General features: G+C 54.0%; 1 protein-coding gene and 1 long non-coding RNA gene across 7 annotated transcripts in view; one reads left to right on the top strand and one right to left on the bottom strand.

Annotated features, from left to right (window-relative positions):
- The window catches only part of TNIP1 (TNFAIP3 interacting protein 1), a 48,532-nt gene that overhangs the window by 24,544 nt on the left and 1,633 nt on the right, over window positions 1–22,355 (top strand). For 3 of the 5 annotated variants that reach the window (XM_004737796.3, XM_004737799.3, XM_004737795.3), the window contains 12 exons: window positions 1,801–1,992; window positions 5,544–5,638; window positions 7,216–7,336; window positions 11,336–11,425; window positions 13,132–13,197; window positions 13,357–13,488; window positions 15,698–15,826; window positions 17,697–17,828; window positions 19,275–19,400; window positions 19,877–19,942; window positions 20,623–20,814; window positions 21,646–21,736. In XM_004737796.3, coding sequence (XP_004737853.1) covers window positions 1,801–1,992; window positions 5,544–5,638; window positions 7,216–7,336; window positions 11,336–11,425; window positions 13,132–13,197; window positions 13,357–13,488; window positions 15,698–15,826; window positions 17,697–17,828; window positions 19,275–19,400; window positions 19,877–19,942; window positions 20,623–20,814; window positions 21,646–21,736 — 1,432 coding nt within the window. The remainder of the gene's footprint in view (window positions 1–1,800; window positions 1,993–5,543; window positions 5,639–7,215; window positions 7,337–11,335; window positions 11,426–13,131; window positions 13,198–13,356; window positions 13,489–15,697; window positions 15,827–17,696; window positions 17,829–19,274; window positions 19,401–19,876; window positions 19,943–20,622; window positions 20,815–21,645; window positions 21,737–22,355) is intronic. The other 2 variants (XM_045079583.1, XM_045079582.1) reach the window with 2 other exon arrangements.
- On the bottom strand, window positions 7,333–11,340 carry LOC123391936. Of its 2 annotated transcripts, XR_006606623.1 has the most exons (4): window positions 11,027–11,340; window positions 8,635–8,743; window positions 8,129–8,527; window positions 7,333–7,822 (listed from the first exon to the last, which is right to left on the bottom strand). It is a non-coding gene; the product is annotated as an uncharacterized LOC123391936 (long non-coding RNA). The 2 variants fall into 2 exon arrangements; XR_006606622.1 differs by having other exon boundaries at window positions 8,129–8,743.

Genomic DNA, 22,355 nt, shown 5'->3' with positions numbered 1-22,355 from the left:
TAAAATGGCAGACTTAGTGGAAAACCATTGCGGAAGGTCTAGAACATTCTTCATGAGTTTTGAAAGTCCTGTCCTCTCCTCCTTCTGCCTCTGTGTCCACTTTGAGATTTTTTCAGTGCTGATAATAAGGCAGGAAGTGGTGTGACTCTTCCCCATGGTTCCTGTTTCCTCCTCCCACTGAGGTCTAAGGGACAGGTGTTGCTCCTTGATTCACTGGTGGCGTGTTGTGTCTGTCAGTCCCCCCACATTGCAGGGTCCCCATCAAGTGGTCATCTGGCTTACACTAGCACACCCTCAGTGACAAGTGGCTCCTCACTGTATTGGGCAGGTCTGAGCATCAGAACCTTTCTGATGCCTGGAGGCTCTTGAGATGCTGGCTGAGGAGGAAAGATAGCACCCGCCCTCCACCCCCCACCCCGCCCCGCCCCTGCTCAGAGAGTATGTCACTCTATGACCTTGGCCCAGTAGTTGCATCGTGCTGTCCCGCCATGTGCCTCATCTGCACCAAGCAAAGGCAAGACAGCTTCTGTGCTCCCAGGGAGCTTGCAGGCTGGTGGGAGAGATCATGGAGATGAAGTGGTCCACGAGCCTTAAATAGAGCAGCAGTCAGCACCTCCGATCCTCTGTGGGAGGAGGCAGTGGGAGATCGGAGGCCCAGCAGAAGCAGCAGCCTCAGCTCCTGGGTGGATAAGGTGCTAACAGTATCGCAGAGCCATTCGCCGACGCCATGCAGTGGCCATGGGGCACCTCCAGGGCAGCCGAGTGTAGAGACGAGGGAGCTCAGCATGGCAGGTGCCGGATCAAGAGTCAGAAGCTGACGTTCCAGTCCTGGCTCTGCCACTGAGTCACTGGGCAACTTCAGGCAAGTTCCTTCTGCCCGTACTGTGGCTTCTCAGCCTGAGCCCTGAGGCTCCCCACGGCACTGATGTCTGTGACTTCCATAAGTGTTTAGGGGAGGCTGCTGGAGGAGCTGAAGTGTGGGCCCAGCTGGGAAGGATGGGCAGAGGGGGCACTGTGGGAATGAAGACCGAGGAGGCGTGGGGCTTGGTGTGTGGAGGTCCAGGCAGGGGATGGTGGGGAATCAGATACCCAGCAGGGGAGCTGGGCTCGACGCAGTGAGCTCTAAGGGGCCAGTGAGGATCCTTGGGCCTGGTGTTGGCATAACTAAATACCATTGTTTGGTAAGAATGTTCTAGACAGGAGAGTGGCCTAAAGAGAGAAAGAGACTGATTACTGAGATTAGACCCACAGTTTGCTTCATTTCTTCCATGCACTACTAGATTGGGGCTATTTGAACCTTCTGAGTGCTTGGACCATTCCCAAGAAGGGATACACCTTCAGACACAAAAGTAGTGTAGGTTTCTGCATGGCTCCCTAGTCGAGAGTCCCTGAACCAAAGAAGCAGTGCTGTTTATAAAGGGACACCCCTCTCCTGGGCTTGCAGCTTTCATATCTCGTTAATCCTCCTGAGAACCCTGTGAGGCAGAAGGGAAGAGGGGGGTGTGTGTACATTTATTAGGGGACTCGGAGGCCTGGTGGACAAGCGGTTTACCCGCAGGCACCCAGTGAGGCCCAGAGTGTGGGAGGAAGGTGGACCCAATGCTGGCGAACCAGCCTAGAGCCTAGGAGTCCCAAGTCCTGCCTCGTGAGTCAGCCTCATACAGGGAACCTGTGTAACTAGAGAATTTCCCTGGGGTGTGTGGGGCTTGGGGGGAAACTGAGTCATGAGGCATGGAGTGGGGGAAGCTGAGGGAGAATGGCTGGTGGTGAGTGGTCCATGTGCCCCCCTCCCCCCACCAGGTGTTGGGTCCCCTGCCTCACGAGGACAGCAACCTGATGCTGCATTTGCAGCGCCTGGAGAGCACACTGAGCGTGTGTGCCGAGGAGCCGGACCATAGCCAGCTCTTCACGCACCTGGGCCGCATGGCCCTAGAGTTCAACCGGCTGGCCTCCAAGGTGCACAAGAATGAGCAGCGCACCTCCATCCTGCAGGTGAGGCCGACTACGGGGCGTGGGGTGTGGGGCGGGGAGGGCAGGTGTGTTCCTTCTCCGCCTCCCCCAACCCGCTCTTCCTGAGGAGCCAGGGGTCCCAGGGGCCCCTCCGAGGGTGATGTTGGGGGCTGACCGCGGGCTTACTGTTCAGGGTGGCAAGCAAGGTCAGGAAGTTGTGGGAAGGCCGGAGGAAGAGGCAGGAAATTGGAAAACGTGTGTGGGTAATGCGAACGTCACAGTCGGGGGTGCCGCCTGGGAGTGGGCCTGGGCACTTGGCGGCAGCCCCGCCTCTAGTGGTGGAAGAGTTGGGATTCGGCCTGCAGTCCATCATGCTCTGAATCCCATGCCCAAAGCGCCCTTCCCGCCTCCCAACCCACCCTGTGCCGTGGCCATGACGTCAGGTTCCCTCCTAGGCCGGGCCGGGCCTTGGAGTAGAATGGTCCTTGCTTCCAGTAGGGACTTTTTGGTTTATTTGGCTGTATGAGGATGGACAGGTCACTTACCCTCTGTCCTGCACTGTTCCTCTCAGTAACACGGAGTCGGGAATGCCTCCCTCGTGGGATTGCTGTCCCGTTGGAGCACCCAGGGCAGCCTCAGACGCAGCATGTGGTCACTGTTGGTGTTTTATGGGGCTCGGTCATCCGTACCAGGCTGGGGATCTTAGCCTCAAGGGCCTGGGGCAGAAAAGGATTCCCGGATGGCGAAACTGGGGCACTAAGGGGACCCGAGGCCTCCTTCCTGCCTTCATGCCAGTCACTGTTCAGTCACTCGTCTGTGGTCTCATTGATGTCAGCAGACATTCAAGACGCTTCAGTTGTTGTGGGCCGGGGGGAAGGGGGAGTCTGCTGTGTGTGACCTTGAGAAGGGCTGGGCTGACAAGAGCAGGGGTGGAGTCCAGGCTGGAGACACATGTGAGGACAGAGGTGAGGGGCAGAGGACCCCAGGGAGAACGCAGGACTCCCATCCCCCCATGAGGGAGGCGTGTGTTGAGGGGAGTGACTGGAGCACACCATGAGGGTCTTGGGGTCGGTGGGGAGTGGTGGCCAGGCTGAGAGTGAGGTCTTTCCGCCATCACAGAGGCTTAGCAGTGTCCAAGTCGAGCTCCGGGGAGGTGAACGTGGTGCGCTATGTGCAGTGAGATCTCGAGTGCTGACGTTTTGGCTTTGAAATGGGGATCAATACCAGGCCTCATAAGAGAGGGTCCTGCTAACCTCCTTTTTTATGCATCGAGCTCTTGTGTGTTGCCTTCTTGGTTCTTAGTCATGTTGGTACGAATTTTATCTTATTCGGCGGCTTATCCACTTTGTGTTTGATTTTGTTGCCTTGCACTCCCTGCTGGACTATAAGCCTCTTGCGGCAGGGCAGCTCCTTACCTGGCACGGTCACTGTTGTGTCCTAGGGGCCAGCACACAGCAGGTGTTTCATGCACGTTTTTGAGTGAGTGAGTTAGTGATCAAATGACCTTACAGGTCTGCTCTTTTGGCCCCTTCGATGGAAGGTGATGACCTTGGTGACATCCTCCGTTGGCTGTTCTGTGCCCAAGGCATTTGCCCAAAGACGCGGAGGAAGCAGCCCTCTGGACTGGCAGGTAGACAGCACACGAGTCCTTGTCCCGGCCTTCCCTTCATGACCAGAAGCAGGATACTCTCTTCCCGCCCAGGGCCATGGCATCCTGGGCATTTGCCTAGCCTGTGGGTGGAGGCACATTAATCCGGTTTCTCCTCATTTATTCATTGATTCGTTTCTTGGTTCACTCCACAAACACTGTCAAAGGCAGTTATGGTGCAAGGCTTCTGCTAGGCACTGGAACCGGTCAGGGTAGTCTTCCGCCCCCTCGGCCTCGGATCCCTTGTGTCCTGCCAGCCTCCGTTTCCAGGCTGTCTCCTCCACGCAGCCTTCCTGGGTCTCCCCTGTGTTAGTCAGAAAGGGCTAGGTTTTGCTGTGGAAACAGACAACTCTGAAGTCTCCCTGGTTACCGTACAGGTTTCCCACAGATCCTGTGGGGCAGCGGCTTGTTTCCGCTCCTCAGTTACTGAGAGGCCCAGGCTGACAGACACCCCGGCCTCGCATGCCCTTTGGGCTGTGAGGCAGCCTCAGCCACCGGGGAGAGAGACCAGAGGATTGTGCCTGGGCCAGCCCAGCAGCGAACACAGGTCGCTGCTGCTCACTTTCATGGGCCAGGAGTAGGCAGGTGATGGCAGAGAGCCCGGGACTTAGAAACAGAAGGGAACAGATGGTAGGCTGTGACCACCACCAGCTGTGCACTGGCCCAGCTACAGGCCTTCCCTCCCCTCTCTGTGCAGGGGGCAGGAGGGTGGGGAGGACACCCCAGTTTCCATCTGTCACATGGAGTGGAATCCCAGCCGTGATTCTTAGCAGCTGTGCAACCTCATGCAAATCACTTCACCTGCACCGGCCGAGCTTTTAAAACGGAGAGTTCAGTAGCTTTGGGGAAGCCGTGCGGCTCCCACAAGGCAGTGAGTGGAAGAGCACCCGGCCGTGGATGTGATGCGTACTAGGTGCTCACTAAGTATGTGTCTAAAGAGTGAGCACCTCTGTACATCACGCATCATGCACGTCCCGCCCTCCAGGTCTGTCCCTGCCATCTTCCATGCCCCACCCCCCGCCTCCCAGCAGGAGTCCACAGATAGCATGGGGGACTGGCCAGCTCCAGAGGGTCTTGTTTGTAAAGGAGGCAGAGGAGGTACTGTTGTCCCCGTGTGGAGAGGAGGGAGCTGTGTGTCTGAAGTGAAGCAAGCCTGAGCAGCACCTGAGACCTTGCTGAGGTCTTGAGCAAATGCCCTCTCTCGCCATCTGACCACACCAGAAGGTTCTGACCTTCCCTGGGTTGACTAGCTCGTGGGCCTCCTGGGACATCGCTCTTCACTTGTTCGTTCCTTCATGGGCCGCTCAGTCATGTGGTCGGGCATTCCCTCAGCAGAGTTGAGTGTTGGCTACGCTAGGTCCCGAGCTGGGCTGGGGATTTGACGGAGGACAGGAGAGTGGGGAGGGGCTCTCCGGCCTCTGGGTGCTCACAGACTGTGGCTCTTCGGCTGTCCTTGTCACAGGTCCTAAGCAGGGGGACCGCAGGGGTTATGAGCAAGGATAAAGGCAGTGACCTCACTCCCCCAAGGTGTGAGAGTCAGGGAGGACTTCTCTGACAAAGGGACGTTTAGGCTAAGAGCTGAAGTGGGAGTAAAAGTCAGCTGGGGGAGGGCTGGTGAGGAAGAGTGTTCAGTGCTGTGGGAACAGCAGTGGAAGAGAAGGAGGGATGGAGCTCTCTGCCTAGCAAGACCTGAAGGGCCTGTGGCTGATTCTTGGTTATGCATGCTTATGGTTGGCTCCCAAGGGAGAGGATGCATAGAGGAGCCAGTATGGGCCTAGCGCCTGGATTCCCAGCCGTCCTGAGAGGGGCTTGCTGAGGCCACCCAAAGGGGATCACGTGTTGGGACCTGGTGTGGCTGTGGCCCTCCCCTGGCCTCCATTGTCAGCCTGCACTTGGGAGGCACCCCTGCCCTCACCTTGCCCCCCGTCTACCTCTCTGCTTGCAGACCCTATGTGAGCAGCTTCGGAAGGAGAACGAGGCCCTGAAGGCCAAGCTGGACAAGGGCCTGGAACAGCGGGATCAGGCTGCTGAGAGGCTGCGGTAAGTCCTGGCTCCTCAGGAGCGAGGAGTCAGATGGGCAGGAGGAGAGGGTAGTGCCTGGCATTGATTTTTCTGGGCTGTGGGCTGAGGGCTCTGAGGCTTTTGATGTCGGGTCTCCTGGTCCTTCTCCCTGGGTGCCCTCTCTGGCCCTTTTAATACTGTTCTCAAGGGCCTTGAGAGCTTCAGAAGAAGGTCTGCACAAATTGGGCTCCTTCCTTAGGAACTTGCCCCCTTAGCCTGTTAACAGCAGCCGGCCCACCTGCTGTTGGGACAGCTGGGAGAGGGCTTGGGACTTTGCTGCCCTCTGCTGGTCACCATCATGTCCTGCCGTTTTCCTGCCTATCTTCAGGAAAGATCCCTCATTTGCCTTAGGGGTCCCTCATTTGCCTCCTGGCTCTCCATTGTGCCTCAGAGTCACTGCAGGTCTGGAAGAGTTCGCACTTCCAGCCCTCCCTCCTCAGCTGAGCTCCTGATGCAGTGGATGTGAGGCAGGCCTAGGCATTTTCCCGAGGGCCTCTGGGATTACGATGTGGGTAGACCCGGGATCACACTTGAGAAACAGTGCTCTTGTCAGAGTTCGAAGGGCCCTTTGAGATTACACAGGTCAGACCTCGCATTGTGCAGAGGGGAGACTGGGGCCCAGGGAGTGCAACAGGTAACTGCTGAGTCCCTGTGCCATTTTGGGTGATTTCCTGGCCGAACACTTGGAGGTTTAAGAGCCATAATACTCCATCCATGGATCCGAGACCCTAGGTGGAGGAAAGACTCAGGACTAGAAAGCAAGAGTGCAGGTCCCTGCTGTGTGACCTGTGGAAAGCCACTTTACTTCTCTGTTTTTCTCTTATTACATGGAAGCTTGGCTGGCAAATACAACGTAAATATTTTCCCAATTTTACTCATACCTGAACCCACGTCAACACTTTCTATTATGTTCTATGTCACCTACTTTCTCGGTTTAAGAATTGGCTTTGATTTGAATCATGTTTTTCCTGAAAATTATGATTTAAAAAACTTGCCATTAACAGAATAAATAAAACTCCGAGTTAATAGAAAACCGTATTCCCTATGAATAGAAGACAAGCCCAACAAGAAATACAGCAAACATGGAAGGGTGTTACTAAGTTCTGGCAAAGTGCCATGGCCCTCGGGAGGCTCTGAGCCTGAAGCCTGCCCTTTCCTGCAAATAAGGCAGAATAGCACGTCCTGGAGGAGAGCGCCAGACCTGTTGGCCTCAGCTGAGAATGTTCCCTGCTCTACACAGGAGGTTTGAAGCCGACTGGAAAGAGTGTAACTTGCTCTCTGGAGTGTGATCAGAGTCATTTAATGAAGGTTTTGAGTGACATCCTAGAGATGTCATGTGTGCAGAGCCCCCACCATTGGGAAACCCTGCTGTTGATGACCAGAGACTTATAGAGAAGCCCAGATTGCCAGCAAAGGGGCCTAGGGATTCCTTCTTTGGTTTGGGTTCCCACCTTCTCCAGGACTCAGCTATGCTTCGGAAGAGTAGTAGGTCTAGGAACCCCAGCCTCCTTAACACAGGGCCAGCAACGTGACCTCTGTGTTTGCCTCTGACCCAGGGAGGAAAACCTGGAGCTCAAGAAGTTGTTGATGAGCTGCGGCAAAGAGGACACCTGTGGGCAGCCAGGCTCACCAAAGACGGAAGGCGTAGGCAAGAAGGGGGTGGCCGGACACCAGCAGGTATGTGCCCAGAAACTCCTTCCACGGCATCCTCGATCATCAGGGCCTGGCCTCCGCGGCCACCTCCCGTGGCAGTAAGCTCCCCACCTCCTGCCGCAGCCAGCATCCCTGGGTCAAGGTTCTTGTTAGATGGCATCTCAGCTCAGCTTGACAGTCCGTACTTCTGGAGCTTCCATTCCTCGGCCCTCATTCAGCATCCCATCCCCTGGTGTATACACTCGGGATTTTGGCCGTGACCCTGGCTCAGTGGTCCCCAAAGGCCATCTTTTCTCCAGGCCGAGTAGCTCCAGTTCCTTCGGCCACTGCTCACAGAGAGTGGTGTCAAGTCCTTCGCTCATTCTGGGCACATTCCCTAAACGTGGTCCCATTTGTGAAGGTCTCTGATGGGTGGGTCTCAGATATTCCTGGCAGAATGGGGTGTTGGGTTGAGAAAGCTCCTCAGGGGACCCAGGTGAGCTCCTGGGATTGCGTCCTGGGACCTCTGACCTGGAGAGAAGTGGGGGTTAGCTGACGTTGCCATGGCCTGGCCCCCCCTTCCCATGGCCGCTCCCAGCTGTGGCTCACATCCAGTTCCCAGGCAGGAGCTGGCACTCCTCCCTTGCCTGCTCTGTGTCTTTCCCCCTTCCCACAGAGCTGAGTCTCAGCTTTTTCCTGACACGTTTTCCCCTTTTAATGGGCCTTAATGGCTGCACAACAGGACTCAACATCTTTAACAAACCCCACACCTATGTAATAGCAGTAATTATCTTAATAACTTAATACCTTGTTACTATGTGGCAATGTGGAACTCACCAGGGACTTGCAAATCTGTCATCCTATTTGATCTCCACTCCACACGTATGCTAGGCAGGGAGGGGATGATGACTCCATGACAGCCTTGGCAGGCGGTGTGGAAAGGTCACATGACTTCCTGTCACCAAGCTCCCTGCATCACCTGCTAGCAGGCTGGCCAGCAGGGCAGCAGAGACGCACGCTGATAAGTGGCGAACTTCAGCCCATGACGCCCCTCCCTTCCTCCATTCACCCCTTAGGGCAGAGCCCTCCTGGGCTGTCCTTTTATGGAAGTGACCCATGGAGCCCCCTCCTGAGCCACGATGTTGGGGGATTCTGCGGGCAGGCCTCTTCACTTTCCCCAGCCCTTCGGTGTCAACTCATGTCGCTCGACTCCCTGGAGGTGCAGCTCTTAGCATCCTGCTGGGGAGGAAGGTCCCATTGGGGGGGGGGCGTGTGTTAGAGGCAGTGGCCCCTGGAGCCGCATGCAGCTTGAGTGCTTACCCACCTCTTGCCAGCATAGTCACCTTGGATGAGTTACACAAACCAGCTGTGTGGCTCCAGCTTCTTCTTTTGTAAAATGAAAGCAGTAACACTGGCCTCAGAGGATGTTGGGAGGATTCGGTGGCGTGATACCTGTGAAGTAGGTTTAGCGCCGGGAGCGTATGGTAACCTGTGACCTTAGCTATTGCTTCTCATGGCAGCTTTGGTGCTGGCAGCCAGGCAGGCTGACCCTTCTCTTCTTCATGGAGGTTAAGGGTGTACCCCCAGGATCCCCCATCCTCTCTTCCTCCTTGCCCTGTAAGGAGGCAATGGGCTTCTAGGGGCAGGCCCATCTCTTGCCTTCCTTAAAGGCCAGGGTCTCTGGAGGGCTCCCCCAGCCCACTCCCCTTCGTAGCTCGTTCTGTGGTGTGCTGACAGGCCTCAGCCTGCAGGGGGCACTGGAGCCTCACAAATGCTGCCCTCATGGCCCAGGCCCGCCCACGCCCACCCAAGCCCTGGGGGAAATGCAGGGAGTTGGGGGACCAGGGGATACAGAGAGTGTGGGCAGTGACCCCAGGACAAATGCTGACAAGCCCACAGGATATCAGAGGTTGGGGCCTTCGGAGCCCACCTTGTTTGGTCTCCTTGGCGGAGAGCCAGCACTCCACCGCCAGCCTCCTAAGCTGATTCTGCTCTTTCACCTCAACGTCTCCTAGTCCAAAAATTTTTTTTCAAACTTTATTTTGAGATAACTTTAGATTTACAGAAGAGTTGCAAAAGTAGTCCAGAGACTTCCCGTACCCCCTTGACAAGTTACAAAACTGCAGTTCAATAATTGAAACTAGAAAATAAACAGTGATATTAACTAAAACTATAGACTTTGTTCAGATTTCGCTGGTTTCTCACTGCATCCTCCTCCAGCACTTTCTGTCCGGGCATCACCAGTCCTGGACCCCGCATTTCCTTAGATTCTAATGGTCTGTGACCTGTCCCAGCCGCCTCTTCTCTTTCACGAGCTTACGCTTGGGAGTTCTACCGGCCAGTGATTTTGTAGCGTGTCCTTCAGTGTGGGTCTGACTGGTGTTCCCTCATGATCAGATGAAGGGTGTGCCCTTGAACTTGGATGGGAGCACAGTAGGAGTGACGGCATGCACTTCCTGGTGCATCCCGGCAAGGGTACATGACGTCACTGTGTCTTATGACCGTCCACACTGATTGCTGGCCAAGGGGGTATGTGTCAGTTTCTCTGTAATAAAGGAACTAGCTTTCCTTTATGGTTAATAAATACTTAGTATTTAGTATTTAGTAAGCTAGTTTAGTACTAGCTTTTCCTTATGGTTAATAAATACTTAGTTCTGAGGAGAAACTTTAAGACTACGCAAATGTCCTGTTTCTCCTTACACTTCTTATTTTAGTATCCATGATGGATCTTTACCTGCAGAGATCATGACCGTAGTAGATTCTGAATTTCCCTCGCTCCTTCTCTGTTAGTAATGGGAATTCTTCTGTAAGGGAGAGTTAGCCCTTCTCCCCCACTTACTTATCTATTCAGCTAGTCTTTTCTACCAGTTATGGACTCAAGGATATTTATTTTGTTCTTTGGGTCATCATCTACTACGACCATGATCTATATTTTTGTTCACATTGTTCCAGCTTAGGCCAGAGGAAGCTCTTCAAGTTGTCCCCTGTGCCCATGAGACATGCCTTGCTTCTTCATATTATTATTGAGCACTTTCTTACTTTTCCTTTTCTTTTTTTTTTTTTTAAGATTTTATTTATTTGTTTGAGAGAGAGCATGAGAGAGGAGATGGTCAGGGGGAGAAGCGGTCTCCCCAAGGAGCTGGGAGCCCGATGCGGGACTCGATCCTGAAAGTCCGGGATCATGACCTGAGTTGAAGGCAGTCGCTCAACCAATTGAGCCACCCAGGCACCCATTTCTTACTTTTTCTTTTAAAGATTAGTTTATTTTAGAGATGTAGGGGAAGGGGCAGAGGCAGAGAACCTCAACAAGCTTCATACCCAGTGCAGAGCCCGGTGTGAAGCTTGATCTCACGACCCCAAGATCATGACCTGAGCCAAAGTCAAGTGTCACACGTCTAACTGACAGAGCCACTCAGGCACCCCAGCGCTTTCTTACTTCCTGGCACAAGTTGTTCCCAACTCTGCTTCTGTTTTACCTGCCCCTGGAATCAACAATCCTTCTCTAAGGAGCCCTGCCTCATTTTGTTGGAGAATAGCATTTAGAAACAAAGATCTGGGCACAGGATGTGCTCACTGCTCCTGGAGTGTCACTGGGTTAAGCTCTCTCAAAGGACAGAGCTAGGAAGCACATGTACATGTACTCATCACACATACCTATCTTTATGCCATATCTTTCTAAACAGGTTTGTAGTAAACATTTTATAAATTGTTTTTTTAAAAAGCCATAACTCTTACCTTCTAGTGAAGGATTTTTGGTTGATGTTGAGTGGGGGACGGTGGCAGTGCCTTATAGAGTCTGAGCAGGGGAAGAAGTGGCCATGGGAAGGGGAGCAGAGAGCAGGAGGGCAGGCGGGCAGGGGAGGAGGAATAACGATCTGGATAGACTTTCCAGAGCAGGCTTAGTCATGGTTGGGATGTAGAGTGGTGTCCTGGCTGGTGGGCAGATTAGAGAAGTGGGGGGTGAGGCCTGGGTCTCTGGGTAAAGGCCCTCAGGAGCCTTGTTCTTTGAGGCTTTGCTGAGGGTCCTTCTGTGGTTCTCTCTAGGCTTGTGCGGCAGCAGGGAAGAGCCCAGAGGTGGGGGCCTTGGGTGCAGCTGAGAAGAAGGTAAAGATGTTGGAGCAGCAGCGCACTGAGGTAGGTGGTGGGGGTGGAGGGGTGGAATTCAGGGAAGAACCTCCTTCCCTCCTGGGCCTGGCAGGACGAAGGCCCTCCCTGGCCCCCTGTCTCCTCCTCCTCGGTCACCATGGTGGTCACCATGGTGACCACAGAACCATCTGTCCATGGGAGAGAGACCTGCCACCTCATTCTGGGCTCTTGTTTCTTAATCAGTTCCCCTGCCTACAAGGGTCACTCAGAAGACGTGCCATTTGGGGCCTGGCCTAAAATTGTTGGCAGGGGATAGTTTAGGAAGGCTCCTCTGGCACACCCTGGATGGTGGAAGGTAGGCAGGTGGCAGCATCGGGTGGGGAGCCCGGAGCTCCTTTGTCACCGTGCTGCTGGGTCAGAGAGGGACTGTCACAGAAGAGGAGGATCGGATGCCTTCTCACAGCACTGCTTCTCACCAGCTAGCAGTCTCCAGAATTGAGGCTATGCCCATGTGCCCCCACCATCTCCCACCCCAGGCCAGTGTTTCCAGACTGGAGGCGGAAGCCCAGTCCTGTCTGTTGGCTTCGCCGTTTCACCCCCCCACCCCCACAGCTCAGCTTTTCCTCTGGATTCCTGGGCCTTGCTGCCCTCCCTGGACCCCCAGCCCGGGAGCAGGTCAGGCTTCCATCAGTCTTCTGCTTACGTGTTCATCAGTTTCAGTTTTCTTTTGGTTTTGCTGTAAGGTCTTCGTTCTGATGACAAAAGTAATATAATGCTCATTAGAGAAATATTGAGAATCTTTCCACCTAGAGATGCCCACAAGTTGGCAACAGTCCCGAGTTTTATTATGTACTTAATTAATGCATAATCTGTTTTTTTTAAATAAGCAGAAAAAATTATATCCTCCATACTGCATGATTGCAGATCACAGGTTTTTCCTTTTCTCCTCCAAAATCAACTATATCCTTGAGGGTCACTGTTTATGTATCAGACACACACTCTATTTCTTCACTTTTGAATACTCTTCATCATATGCTATTGTGTCTGAAATGGGGATAGCTTTTCCTATCGTTTTATGTATTTAACAGTGTAGGATTGTTTTTCTTCCCTGAGGAAGTGGTGTGTCACGGAGGGCAAATAATTCGGGTTGTCCTAGAAATGTACCAGTGTATGAGGGGCCTGATTTTCTTACTAACTGCACAGCTTCTCATTTTCAGTTTCTAGTATAATTTTCTTAACCCACGTCCTACGCATCAGTAGTCCTCTAGATTTTGCCATCACGCAGACGTTGCTGAGACGGCCAGCCTGGTACTGGGTACTTACGCACACTCGTGCGAGGGCTCCTTCAGGTTTCCTTTTCAGACACCAGCAATGAGTTAAGGAAAACGAAAATGGGAAGCTTTCATACGCAACCCCAGGTTGCACGTGTGTTGTGTAACCATACTCCAAAATTACATAATTTTACGTAAATTACATAAATTTATGTAAATTACATAAAGTTTACAGAATTACGTAATTTTACTGCTCCTTTGGTGTTAGTCTTGCTTCCCTGGTGAAGATAAAATATAGCGCTTGATAAAGGTTCCGCCTTGGGGAACGTGGAGTCTTCAAGAAGGGGAGGGTTCAAGGCAGAGCATCCGTGACCACCGTTCTCCCACACACACCGCACACACTGTGACAGCCAGTCCATGTGGAGTTGTCCCTCTTTGTGCCTTCGTTGCCTGTCTCCTGCTAACCCCAGTCTCTCCCCACAGTTGCTCGAAGTGAACAAGCAGTGGGACCAGCATTTCCGGTCTATGAAGCAGCAGTACGAGCAGAAGGTAGTGTGGGGTGATGGGGACTCACGGCTGAGCCCCAGCTGCATGGCTGTCCTCTCGAGACCTCCCCGGTCTCCACCCTCTGCTTCCTTCTCAGGAGCCTTAAACGTTGCAGGTTCACCCCTTCCCTCACGCACTCCCCGTCTCTGCCTTTGAACCTAGATCACTGAGCTGCGCCAGAAGCTGGCGGACTTCCAGAAGCAGGTGACTGACCTGGAGGCCGAGCGAGAACAGAAGCAGCGTGACTTTGACCGAAAGCTCCTCCTGGCCAAGTCTAAGATCGAAATGGAGGAGGCAAGTTGACTGCTGGCCCTGCAGGTTCAGCTTGTGAGACCTCTCTCCCCAACCTCAGTAGCCAAGAGCTCAGTGTAGTAAACAGACAGTGGGGGGTGGGTGTGGGGGGCGTGGCCAGAGTCAGGAGGCCTGGGGGTCCCAGCTCTGGCTCTGGAGCTAAGGGCTGTGTGGCCACAGGCAAAAAGCACTTTCTTTCCCTGTACCTCAGTTTCCCATCTGAAAATTGAGGAGATTGGATTAGCTATTGCTTCCCCTATTTTCATGTTTGCATGTAGGAGAGCTTTTTGTTTAATTAAATGATTTGTTTAATTAAGATGTTACAGACTGGGGAACCATACAGGGAAGCACAGAGTATAAAAGAGACACATGCAGGCTGCTCCAGCGCTTGCTGGGAGTGGGCGGCAGCTGAGTGTTTAGAGTAGTGGTGGCTGTTTAGAGTGGGTTGGGAGGGGGGCCCTAAAATATCAGACAGAGCTCCCTTTCTTCACTGTCTAGCCGCTGTTCAGCAGAGCGTGCACTTGGCGCCGTGCTGGGCACCAAGACTCAGCGGGGAACAGATCAGCGGGTGGGAAAGAAATGGGAAACAAGTCATTACAGAAGCAAATAGGAACAAGTGTGTTCAAGTATCACAGGAGAAGTTCCAGGGAGTGAGGGGAGGGCATAAAGGGGAGCCAGGTCTGGTCTGAACCGGGCTGGGAGCAGGTCCTCTGAAGAAATCGAGTCTGAGCCCTCAGTGTGTGACTGATAACAGCCAAGGCTTTCCAGGACCCTGGGACAGCTTAAAGAGGAAAGGCCACTGGGAGCCCCAGATTCTTGGAAGATTGTATTTAAGTCGTTGTATCTTTCCCTTCATGGGAACTGGGCACAGGCCACTTGTACCTAGCTTAAAAATAGCCATTTTCAACACGGATTGCATTGCACAGTTCCCTCTTTCAACATGTGACCCCAGGGGCTTTATCTGAGGGTTTGGCCTGCCTCAGTGACCACCTCGTGCCTTGAATGTGTGTGTTAGGGAGGACACTGCCTGTCTGTTCCCCAAGGGCAGTCACATCTGTGACTGTCTACCAGACCCCTGGCTCTTTGGCCCCTTCCCCTAGCTTACATGGGTGGGTGAGACAAGTCCATGGGATGGGACAGGTTCTCCCTGTTAGCTGGGAGGAGGTGGCCCTGTGTTAAGGACACATGGTGACAAGAGACCATGCTAATCCTGGAGCCTCCCAGTGGGAGTCCAGACCCCTCCCACAAGTTCTGCCCAAGGCTGCCCTCCCCAATCTCTGGCTGACCTCCCTTATTTGAAACACTTCCTTTGACTTGCAAGGGGAGAGGGAGCACCAACCAGAATTAGGAGACCTGGCTTCTAGCCCCAGCTCACTGTGCGGGCTTAGGTAAGTCACCTCCACTCTCTGAACAGTCATTTCCCATCACATTAAAGTATATGTGCTGCCGAAGCGAGCACTCCCATCACATTAAAGGATTAGGACTTGATGCTCCCCAAAGGCCAGTCCAGCTGTGGCCTTCTGTAGTGAAGGAGTCCTGCCTGTCCCATAGTGGGTGTGGCAGCGGGGCTTCCACCTGGAAGCCCTCCCTGGTTTCTTCTCAGCTGTGATGCCCGCCCTTTTCACCTCACAGTAGTTTGTTTCTCTGTGGAGGAACACTCTACCTTTTATGCTGCATTTATTTCTCTAAGTATCTTCTCTTCTAGGCTTAGAGACTGTAAGAGCTAAGAGATCGTTTAGATAGTCTCAGTGGTTTGACCACTTCTGTGCATCACAGAAGACGTCAGTGTGAATCTGGAGGAAACTATGGCTCTTCTCCCTAGAAAATTACACAGGCAAAATATTGCATCCCATTTTGGGGCTCATAGACCTCCTGACACCCATCCGTGGCTCGTGTGAAGAGCCCCCATCCGGTGGCAGATAGGGGAGCATAGACCAGAGAGTGAGTGACAGTGGCCAAGGTCTCAGCTCATTGGCAAAGTTGCTGGGATCAGAATCTAGAGTCTTTCACTGAACCGAGCTGCCTTTTCCTTGAGGACGGGATGTTCGGGCATTAGGGCTCTGAAGCCCTGCATGATGTCTTCACGCGAGCACTGGGGACTGCTGAGGGAGAGGCAGAGAGGAGGCCTGGCTGACCAAGGCGGGGGCAGGTGGGGCACGGAGTTCAGGCCTCCGGAAGGGGCCCCTGCTGATCAGCCCTGTGTTCCCCGCAGACTGACAAGGAGCAGCTGACAGCAGAGGCCAAGGAGCTGCGCCAGAAGGTCAAGCACCTGCAGGATCAGCTGAGCCCGCTCACACGGCAGCGGGAATACCAGGAAAAGGAGATCCAGAGGCTCAACAAGGTGGGCGCCTTGTATCTCCTTTGGTGGCCTGTTTGCTGCTCCATCTTCCCCTCCAGCAGGGGGAGGTGCTCCTCTTCACTGGCCTGTGTGCCCCCAGCACTCAGCAGTGCCTGGCATCAAGCCCATGCTCTGGAAACGCCTGCTGAAGGGAGGCGTGAGCAGAGGCCCCAGGGTTCCTGCCCTTGAGAATCGGAACCCAGGGAGACGGGGCATCTGGGTGGAGGCTGGATTTTAAAGCTGAGGCCCGCTGCTTTGAGCCCAGGCAAGTGGGTAGGGGTGAGGCTGGCTCTGGGGCTGGTTTTAGTCCCAGCTTAGCCACTACAGCCTCTCCCGAGCCTCCGTTTTGCCATCTGAACACTGGATGGACACCTTCCAGCCCTGCCCACCTTCCAGCATGGGGGTTAAAGGAGCAAGCTGAAGGAGGAAGCTTTGAAAGGAAACATTCTCCGAAAGCCTGGAGTTGTCTGTGGTTCATCTTTGCCTCCTTTCTTATCTGTCTGCCTTCCCCGCTGCCTCCTGACCTTGCCCACAGCAGTGTCTGGCCTGAGTTTGGCATAATTGGGCCCCAACCCTGCTAGGGGAGCCCTTTCTGTTTGGTTTTGGGATTTGATAAGCATTGATTTTAGGGAACCGTGGGACCTGTTCTCAGGGAAAAAATGACCTGTCCCGAGCTGGGGACCTTGGGGACCTAAATCAGAGTGTGGTATTGTGCATGGTGCTGGACCCTAGAGGTCATTCAGGCTGGGTCACTGCCCTCTGGGTTTCCCTGGCATAGCGGGAGACACACGTGTGGGTGACCGATGCAAGGCAAGTAACCTGCTTTGCTTGTGACCTCCAGCAAGTCTCTCCCTGTGCCTGGACCTCAGTCTTCTCATCTGAAAAATGGGCAGACAGAACAAGAGGATAGAGTGGCTCCATAACTTGCCCTTGCAGCGGCCTGGGCTCACTCTCAGTTCAGCACTTGCCATGGGTTTCTGGGAGAGTCAAGGAGACTAAGCAGGGCCCAGGTCCACACGGGGGGAGGTTTTCTTCATGCCCCCCCACTGCCTAGGGAGGCACTGTGGGCGCTGCCGACGCATGGCGAGCAGAAGCCCCGCCGTGCTGGGGGCTAAAGTCCATGTGGCAACGAGCATGGCAGGTCCTGAGCGGGGTTCCAGAGTCCTCAAGTAACACGCTAACTGCACTGAAGGGGAACCCCATTAACAGAGATCTTTCAAGAAGCTCTGAGCACACTGCTTCCGTAAAAGGAAAGGCTTTTATGAGCGTGGTGGAAGAAGGGTGCTTTTCTGTTTTCAGAATGTTATTTGGTCATGTTTCAGCCCATTTTCAGGCTTATAAAGACAAAATATTAAATAAGTCAGAATTATGTAATCTAACTACAGAAGAGCTGGGGACAGAGAGCTCAGCTTGGGAGCCACGGTTTTGGAAAGCTGAAGAATCTGAGGGCAAGGCGAGTTGAGGACATGGAACCTTTCCCGAAAGGCTTAATATTCTCTCTAGGTCTGGGTGTTGGGAAGTGAGCTACCCCTGCTCAGGGAAAGGGACATTTTCCCTTCTGGGTGAGGACCCCCCACTTAGCCTGCTTCTAAGCTGTGTGACTTTGGACACGTCACAGTTTTCTGAACCTCAGTTTTTACATCTGTCAAATGGGGGTGATGGTCATAGTCTTTCCTTCATAGGACTGTGGGGAGGATCCAATGAAATGATGTGTGTCATGTAAATAAATAGGGTAGCCCTTAGTAGATAGCACTGGTGGTGGCAGTTATTATTGTCACTCATGGCAGGAAGGTCCCTGAAGGTGACCTTGCCAATGGGGCCGGACTTCCAGGGCTTCTGCTGATGGGCCTGTCTCCTTTCTTCCCAATCCCAGGCCCTGGAGGAAGCCCTGAGCATCCAGGCCTCCCCTTCCTCTCCGCCAGCAGCATTTGGGGGCCCAGAAGGAGCTGGCGGCCTCCTACGGAAACAGGAGCTGGTCACGCAGAACGAATTGCTGAAACAGCAGGTGAGTCCAAGAAGAGGAGGTGCTGAGTCCGGAGCTGGAGCATTCCTGAGGACCCGCAATGGGCTTGGAATCCCGTGGAAGTTCTAATTAGTAGTCCACATTCTGACTACTGGCCAGGACCCCTGTCTGGTAATAGGTTTATCCTTTCTAGCACTGTGTCCCTAACTAGGTCATTTCTCTGCCACCTTTTTGAGTTAACCATCTCTATACCCCGGCTGTGCTATTATTTACTTAGTATTTTAAAAATAACTTTTAGGGGCACCTGGGTGGCTCAGTTAAGCATCTGCCTTCAGCTCAGATCATCATCCTAGGGTCCTGGGATCAAGCCCCACATCAGGCTCTCTGCTCAGTGGGGTGTCTTCTTTTCCCTCTCCCTCTGCCTTTCCCCTGCTTGTGCATCTGCATGTCCTCTCTCTCTGTCTCTATCTGTCAAATAAATAAATACAAATCGTTTAAAAAATAACAAATTTAAAATACATCGTTTTCAATCAATGTATTTAAAAAGGGACTTTATGTCACTGCTATAAATGAAAAACACTTTATTTCTTGCTAAGCAACAAATACAGTAAAAGAAAAATAGTTTTTTAAAGATTTTATTTATTTATTTGACAGAGAGACGTCACAAGTAGGCAGAGAGGCAGGCAGACAGAGAAGGGGAAGCAGGCTCCCTGCTGAGTAGAGAGCCCTATGCGGGGCTTTATCCCAGAACCCTGAGACTGTGACCTGAGCTGAAGGCAGAGACTTAACCCACTGAGCCACTCAGGCACCCCAAAAAACAGTGTTATTAAACTCTAACTGGATACGCTTGCCTGATGAAGACTCTGAACTTGAGTCCTCTTTGAGGCAAGGGAAGGTAAATTCATAAGTACTGGAAAGATACTAAAGACATGCCAGCATAAATGGAGACTTGCTCCTTGAGGGGCTCAGAAGGACTGAAAGGAAGTTGGCAAGTCTAGGGCTGTCCCATGTGTTTCTATCTGATGCTATGCTTTGGAACCCCCTAAACCATGTCTAACCTGGCCAGCGTCTCACTGGTCTCCGTGGGAGGTGAAAGTGTGGGCTCAGGGAGCCCACGAGGCACCCGTGAAGCCTTGGGAGAGTTCTGTAGGTCCCCTGGGAGACAGGAGATGACCCCCAGTCTTGCCCCCACGCTCCAGGCCCGTGGCCTCACCTCTCTCGGGGGCCTTAGCAGATGAAGGGATGGGACTGGTGGGGGGCTTCTGACCCCCTCTTTTTTTAAGCCACGGATACCTTGTTTAAATAAAGCCCTATGTTGAAGCCCAGATTATGAAATAGAGGGAACCAGAAACTTCTCTGTTTGCAGGTGGGAGCCAGAGTCCTCACAATGGCTGTGAGGATGGGGTGACAGCAGCAGGAGGCCAGAGCAGTCTGAGCCCCTCCTCCCTCACCCTCCCTTTCCGTCCCCTCCCCTCCGTTCCCCTCCAGGTGAAGATCTTTGAGGAGGACTTCCAGAGGGAGCGCAGCGATCGAGAACGCATGAATGAGGAGAAGGAAGAGCTGAAGAAGCAGGTGGAGAGACTACAGGCCCAGGTCACCTTGTCCAATGCCCAGGTGAGAGCAGCTGACCAGGGAAGGGGCACCCGGCTGCCCTCACAAGGTAGGGGTGCGGCTTGGCGGGGCCCTGGTGAAACTGGAGGTCGGGATGCACGTGGTCCTTCCAGCTCTGCCTACCTCTGCAAGTCCCGTCTCCTCTCTGACCCCGCCTCCATGGTTGGAGTCCCCCACTCTCTCTCAGAAGTGAACTGAAGGATGTTAATAGGGACCTAGGGCAATAGGAGGCTTGTGTGAACCCTCCTGATCTCTGTTCAGACCACGCCCGGTGAGCAGGCCTCCCTGAAGCCACCAGCCAGAGCTGGACTCTGCTCCTTGGGGGCCTTCCTTCCCCGGGGCTGGGCCACGAGGGCCGCCAGGAGTGCTGGCCCTTTGCCGCAGCCCATCAGCCCGCAGGGCTTCTTACGGCCTGAGTGCAGGCCTGGCCAGGAAGCAACCTGGGCCAACAGTCTTCTCCCCCTCCCTTCTCCTCTCAGCTAAAAGCATTCAAAGATGAGGAGAAGACAAAAGAAGCCCTCAAACAGCAGAAGAGGAAAGCAAAGGTGAGGAGGTTTGAGGGAGGAAGCAGCACTTACCTCATCTTACCTTACTCAGGGAGCTAAAGTCTGAGAGGGGGAGGCAGCATCTTCTCAGGTGTCCAACTAATTAATGAGGTAGTGCAGGGCAAGCACTTCGAACTACTTGGTACAGACTAAGTGCTCAGAATACGTCAGCTTCATCGGTGGATATTTTGTGCCCTTGTATCAGCCTCCTGTGCACCTACCTGTACCCAGCCACCTGTGTCCCGGTACCCAGCCACCTGTGTCCCTGTACCAGCCTCCTGTGCACCTGTACCCAGCCACCTGTGTCCCTTGTACCCAGCCACCTGTGTCCCGGTACCCAGCCACCTGTGTCCCTTGTACCCAGCCACCTGTGTCCCGGTACCTGCCACCTGTGCCCCTGTTCCAGCCACCAGTATCCCAGTACAAGCCACCTGTGTCCCAGTACCCAGCCACCTGTGTCCCTTGTACCCAGCCACCTGTGTCCCGGTACCTGCCACCTGTACCCCTGTTCCAGCCATCAGTGTCCCGGTACAAGCCACCTATGTCCCAGTACCCAGCCACCTGTGTCCCTGTACCAGCTTTCAGAGAACTAAGATACCAAGTAGAGAAAGAGCAGCGAGACAGGCATCACTGGGGATGGCCTGTCACAGACTAGAGCCAGACACCAACATTTCTTGCAGGCCTCGGCGGAGCACTACCGCATGGAGCCCCACCCAGAGCACCTGTGCGGGGCCTACCCCTACGCCTATGCGCCCATGCCAGCCATGGTGCCGCACCATGGCTATGAGGACTGGTCCCAGATCCGCTACCCCCCGCCCCCCATGGCCATGGAGCACCAACCCCCACTCCCAAACTCACGCCTCTTCCACTTGGTGAGTCTGTGTGCCCCCCCCCCCCACTCTAGGACACACGAGAGGCCCACCCATGCACTTTGCAGAGGGCAAGGTCAAGGGAGGGGGTCTGAGACTGCATTCTTAGTTCTTGGCTGAACAGCACTGTGGTGTGCAGGCAGACGTCCAGAGCCAGGCAGGACTCCAGCCCAAAGCTACTCAGGGTCTCTTGTGTAGGACAGGAAAGGCTCAGAGGGAGGGCAGGAAGCAGGCCAGGGGCTCAGAGTTTGGGTTTGCCTTATTCGTGGAACCTGCACTTGTAACCAGGTACAGGCCTTCAGCTGTGCAGTCTCTCCTTTGCTTTCCTTTTCGTTTCCCTTTCCAGGTTCCCTTCCACTCCCTTCTTTCTTTCCTTTTATTTTGCTGTTCATTCTTTCTCCAAAGAGCTGCTGCCACCTGTCCCACCCTCTCCATCCTTCTGCCATTGTCCTGGTTCGGCATCCCCGCTCCCACCTGGACAATGGCACTGTCTTCTGCCTGGTCCTCTCGTCTGGCATCTCCTGCTCTGCCCTGTCCTTACACACGTCTTCTTGGTAGTCTACACCGGAGCAGAGGCGGTGCTTAAGAGATTGGCTTGGGGGATTGTAGAGACCTAGAACCGAGCTTGGCCACCTTCTTAGCTAGATCTCCTTCAGTGAGTTTCTTAACCCCTCTGAGCCTCAGTTTCCTTACCCGTAAAATGGGGATGGCAGCCCAAGTTGTAAGGATTCAGGTGTGCTGGATTAGCGTGTATTGAGTGCTGTGCTGGCATGGTAGCTGCTCCTGGGATTTTTGAGGGCAGTGATTGGCTACTAAGCCCCACTTCTGTTGCAGCCAGAATACACCTGGCGGCCGCCCTGCGGCGGGATGCGCAACCAGAGCTCCCAAGTGATGGACCCACCCCCAGCCAGGCCTGTAGAGCCAGGTGAGAGTGGCCTTGTCCTGGGTCTCTCCTTTCCCTGGGGGGGATAACTTCTTACCTGCCAGGAACGCCCCAGTCTGGGGATGAGGTCACTGCCTTCTGCTCTTGGTGCCAGAGAGGCCTCACATTCCAAAACAGGGTGAAGAGGATGGGGAGGTGACCGCGGAGCAAGGGGGTTAAAGTCATTCATTCATTCTTCCGAGCTTGGTGTCTGAATGGCAGGTACTCTGCTGGGTGCTGGGAAAGCCACGTGGGTAGAAACAGTCGATGATTCCTGCCCTCGAGGAGCTTACTTCCTCGTGCGGGAGGAAGAAATGAGTAAAAGGCACACACAGGCATCACACAGACAGGCGTTCGAGTGCACTTAGGTGCCCTGAAGAAAGGAGAGCAGATAGCAGAGGATCCTGTTGGGAGTCCAGACCCTCAGTGCCTGAGGGACAGTAGAAGATGCCATTGCAGAGAAGTAACACGTACAAAGGCCCTGATGGGAGGGAGGAAAGAAGGAAAGCCAACTGGAGGGTTGAGAGAAGGCCAGAGAAGACTGGAGAAGCCGAGGGCGAGGTGGGGAAGGAGAGCCGGGCGAGGCAAGAGCAGGGAGGTAGGCGAGTCCAGGCTCCACGGG

This window comes from Mustela putorius, unplaced genomic scaffold, assembly GCF_011764305.1.
Source record: "Mustela putorius furo isolate JIRA1106 unplaced genomic scaffold, ASM1176430v1.1 tig00000407_pilon_pilon_pilon, whole genome shotgun sequence".
Taxonomy (NCBI): domain Eukaryota; kingdom Metazoa; phylum Chordata; class Mammalia; order Carnivora; family Mustelidae; genus Mustela; species Mustela putorius.
This window is presented reverse-complemented; position numbering and strand designations above follow the sequence as displayed.